General features: G+C 36.7%; 1 protein-coding gene across 1 annotated transcript; it reads left to right on the top strand.

Annotated features, from left to right (window-relative positions):
* Nucleotides 1-985: 985 nt before the first annotated feature.
* LOC131182130 (uncharacterized) lies at nt 986-1,420 on the top strand. The gene is made up of 2 exons (XM_058150778.1): nt 986-1,230; nt 1,300-1,420. The coding sequence occupies exons 1-2, from the start codon at nt 986-988 to the stop codon at nt 1,418-1,420; spliced, it is 366 nt and encodes a 121-aa protein (XP_058006761.1).
* The last annotated feature ends 556 nt before the right edge of the window (nt 1,421-1,976 follow it).

Genomic DNA, 1,976 nt, shown 5'->3' with positions numbered 1-1,976 from the left:
CCACTAAGCATTATTACTTAGCGCATTACTTTTTGCCACGTGTAGGTTCTGGAGAGACTGATCGAGAGCCCAGTAGACCATAGACTGGGTGAGATCTTCTGCAGCTTTACATAGTATCCGTGTCACCTCACCGTCATCAGTGCATTGGTAGGACACTAGGTTTTATTTTGATATTTTGTAATTAACTTTTATTTTCTCATGTGTAATTAAGACTTATGTAATGTATTTTAGTATTGATGTAAATTATGGAAATTGTGTTTATGAATGAACAAGTAAATATTTATTTATGACTTTTATATGAATTTCATATGAAATGAATGAATGAGAATGGGAATATATATGAGAAATATTGGGATTTTGTTAATTAAATGGAGTTTAGGATTGATTGAAAAATTTGGAAGTGTTTTTCACAGGTTCCGAAGAACTATTTTATCCATTTTTAGCTGGCACTCTGTCGGATTTTCTATAAAATTTGTGAAACCTCAAATAAATTATAATTTCAATAAATGACTTAAATGAATGATATTTCATGAATTATACTTCATAACTATGAAAGAAATAAATTAGGAAGAATAAAAATAGTTGAATTAAAATAAGGTATTCCGGTACACTGTGTGACATATCTTACTCGGCTATACAGTAGACAAGTAAGGGGTGTCACACAAATGTCATTGCTTATGCATCTCGTCAGCTGAAAACCCATGAGAGAAACTATCCTACACATGACTTGGAGCTTCTTGCCATTGTATTTGCTCTGAAGATCTGGAGACACCATTTGTATTGGGAGAAATGCTATATCTACACAGATCACAAGAGCTTGAAATATTTGGGCACATAGAAAGAGCTGAATTTGAGACAGAGGAGATGGTTGGAACTGATTAAAGACTATGACTGTTTAATAGATTATCAGCCAAGGAAAGCAAATGTGGTAGCTGATGCTTTAAGTCGTAAGACTATGTCTAGTTTAAGGGTTTCTCCTTTATCTATGGTACATGAGTTGAGGGCATTGCTTGCTAATCTGGAGATAGATGATGAGGGACAGATGATAGCCACTTGGCAAGTGAAACCATTGCTAACTGATCAGATAAAAATGACAGCATTGAATGATGAAAAGTATGTAAAATTGATGGAGGAAGCTCAGGATGGCAAGAAACATGGATTTTCAGTGAATGATGATGGCTTACTGTTACACCAGGGAAGAGTGTTCATTCCAAATGATGTGGAATTAAGGTAAATCATTATGAAGGAAGCACATGGCTCTCTTTTTGCTATGTACCCTGGGGGGACTAAAATGTATAGAACGGTAAAAGAGCACTATTGGTGGATGGGTATGAAGAAGGATATAGCTGAGTATGTTGCCAAATACCTGACTTGTCAGCAAATAAAGGCAAAACACCAAGTGCCAGCTGGTTTGCTATAGCCATTATCAATTCACGAGTGGAAATGGGAACAAATCATGATGGATTTTATGATGGGACTTCCTAGAACTCAGAAGAATCATGATGTAGTTTGGGTCATTATGGATAGACTGACTAAGTCTGCTCATTTTCTGCCAGTGAAGATGGACTATAGCCTAGACAGATTGGCTAAACTGTACATTGATGAGATTGTGAGACTTCATAGAGTGCCTGTAACACTTTCACTTTAGCTAGTCCATGCATTCGACTGTTACGGTGACCAATGTCTGTTCGGACAGCTAGAATGACTGGAACTATATGTAAACTAGAGTGAGGTGTAACACCCCTATATTCGGTAGTGCGTTCTACTGTTCTGACGACCAGTTTCTGTCCAGACAGCAAGAATGCTTGGAATTACGCTTAAATGTTAGTGAGGAGACATAAAATAATGAAATACAATAGAGGAAAATACAAGAAAAGCAAAGGAAAAATAAGAGCAATGAAATGTAACTAAGTTAAATGAGCCAAAAACCGTAGCGATGGGTTACCGCAACGGGAAGTTGCAGCATGGACCGTTGA

This window comes from Hevea brasiliensis, chromosome 8 (genome assembly GCF_030052815.1).
Source record: "Hevea brasiliensis isolate MT/VB/25A 57/8 chromosome 8, ASM3005281v1, whole genome shotgun sequence".
Classification (NCBI taxonomy): Eukaryota; Viridiplantae; Streptophyta; class Magnoliopsida; order Malpighiales; family Euphorbiaceae; genus Hevea; species Hevea brasiliensis.
Note: the sequence above shows the minus strand (reverse complement) of the source record. Positions and strands in the feature narration are given on the sequence as shown.

Excerpts from the sequence above, each read along its gene's own strand:
- LOC131182130 (XM_058150778.1), top strand. The coding sequence starts at position 986 with ATGGTACATGAGTTGAGGGCATTGCTTGCTAATCTGGAGATAGATGAT. Across the intron at positions 1,231-1,299 it reads CCAAATGATGTGGAATTAAG|AACGGTAAAAGAGCACTATT; the intron begins GTAAATCATTAT and ends TAAAATGTATAG.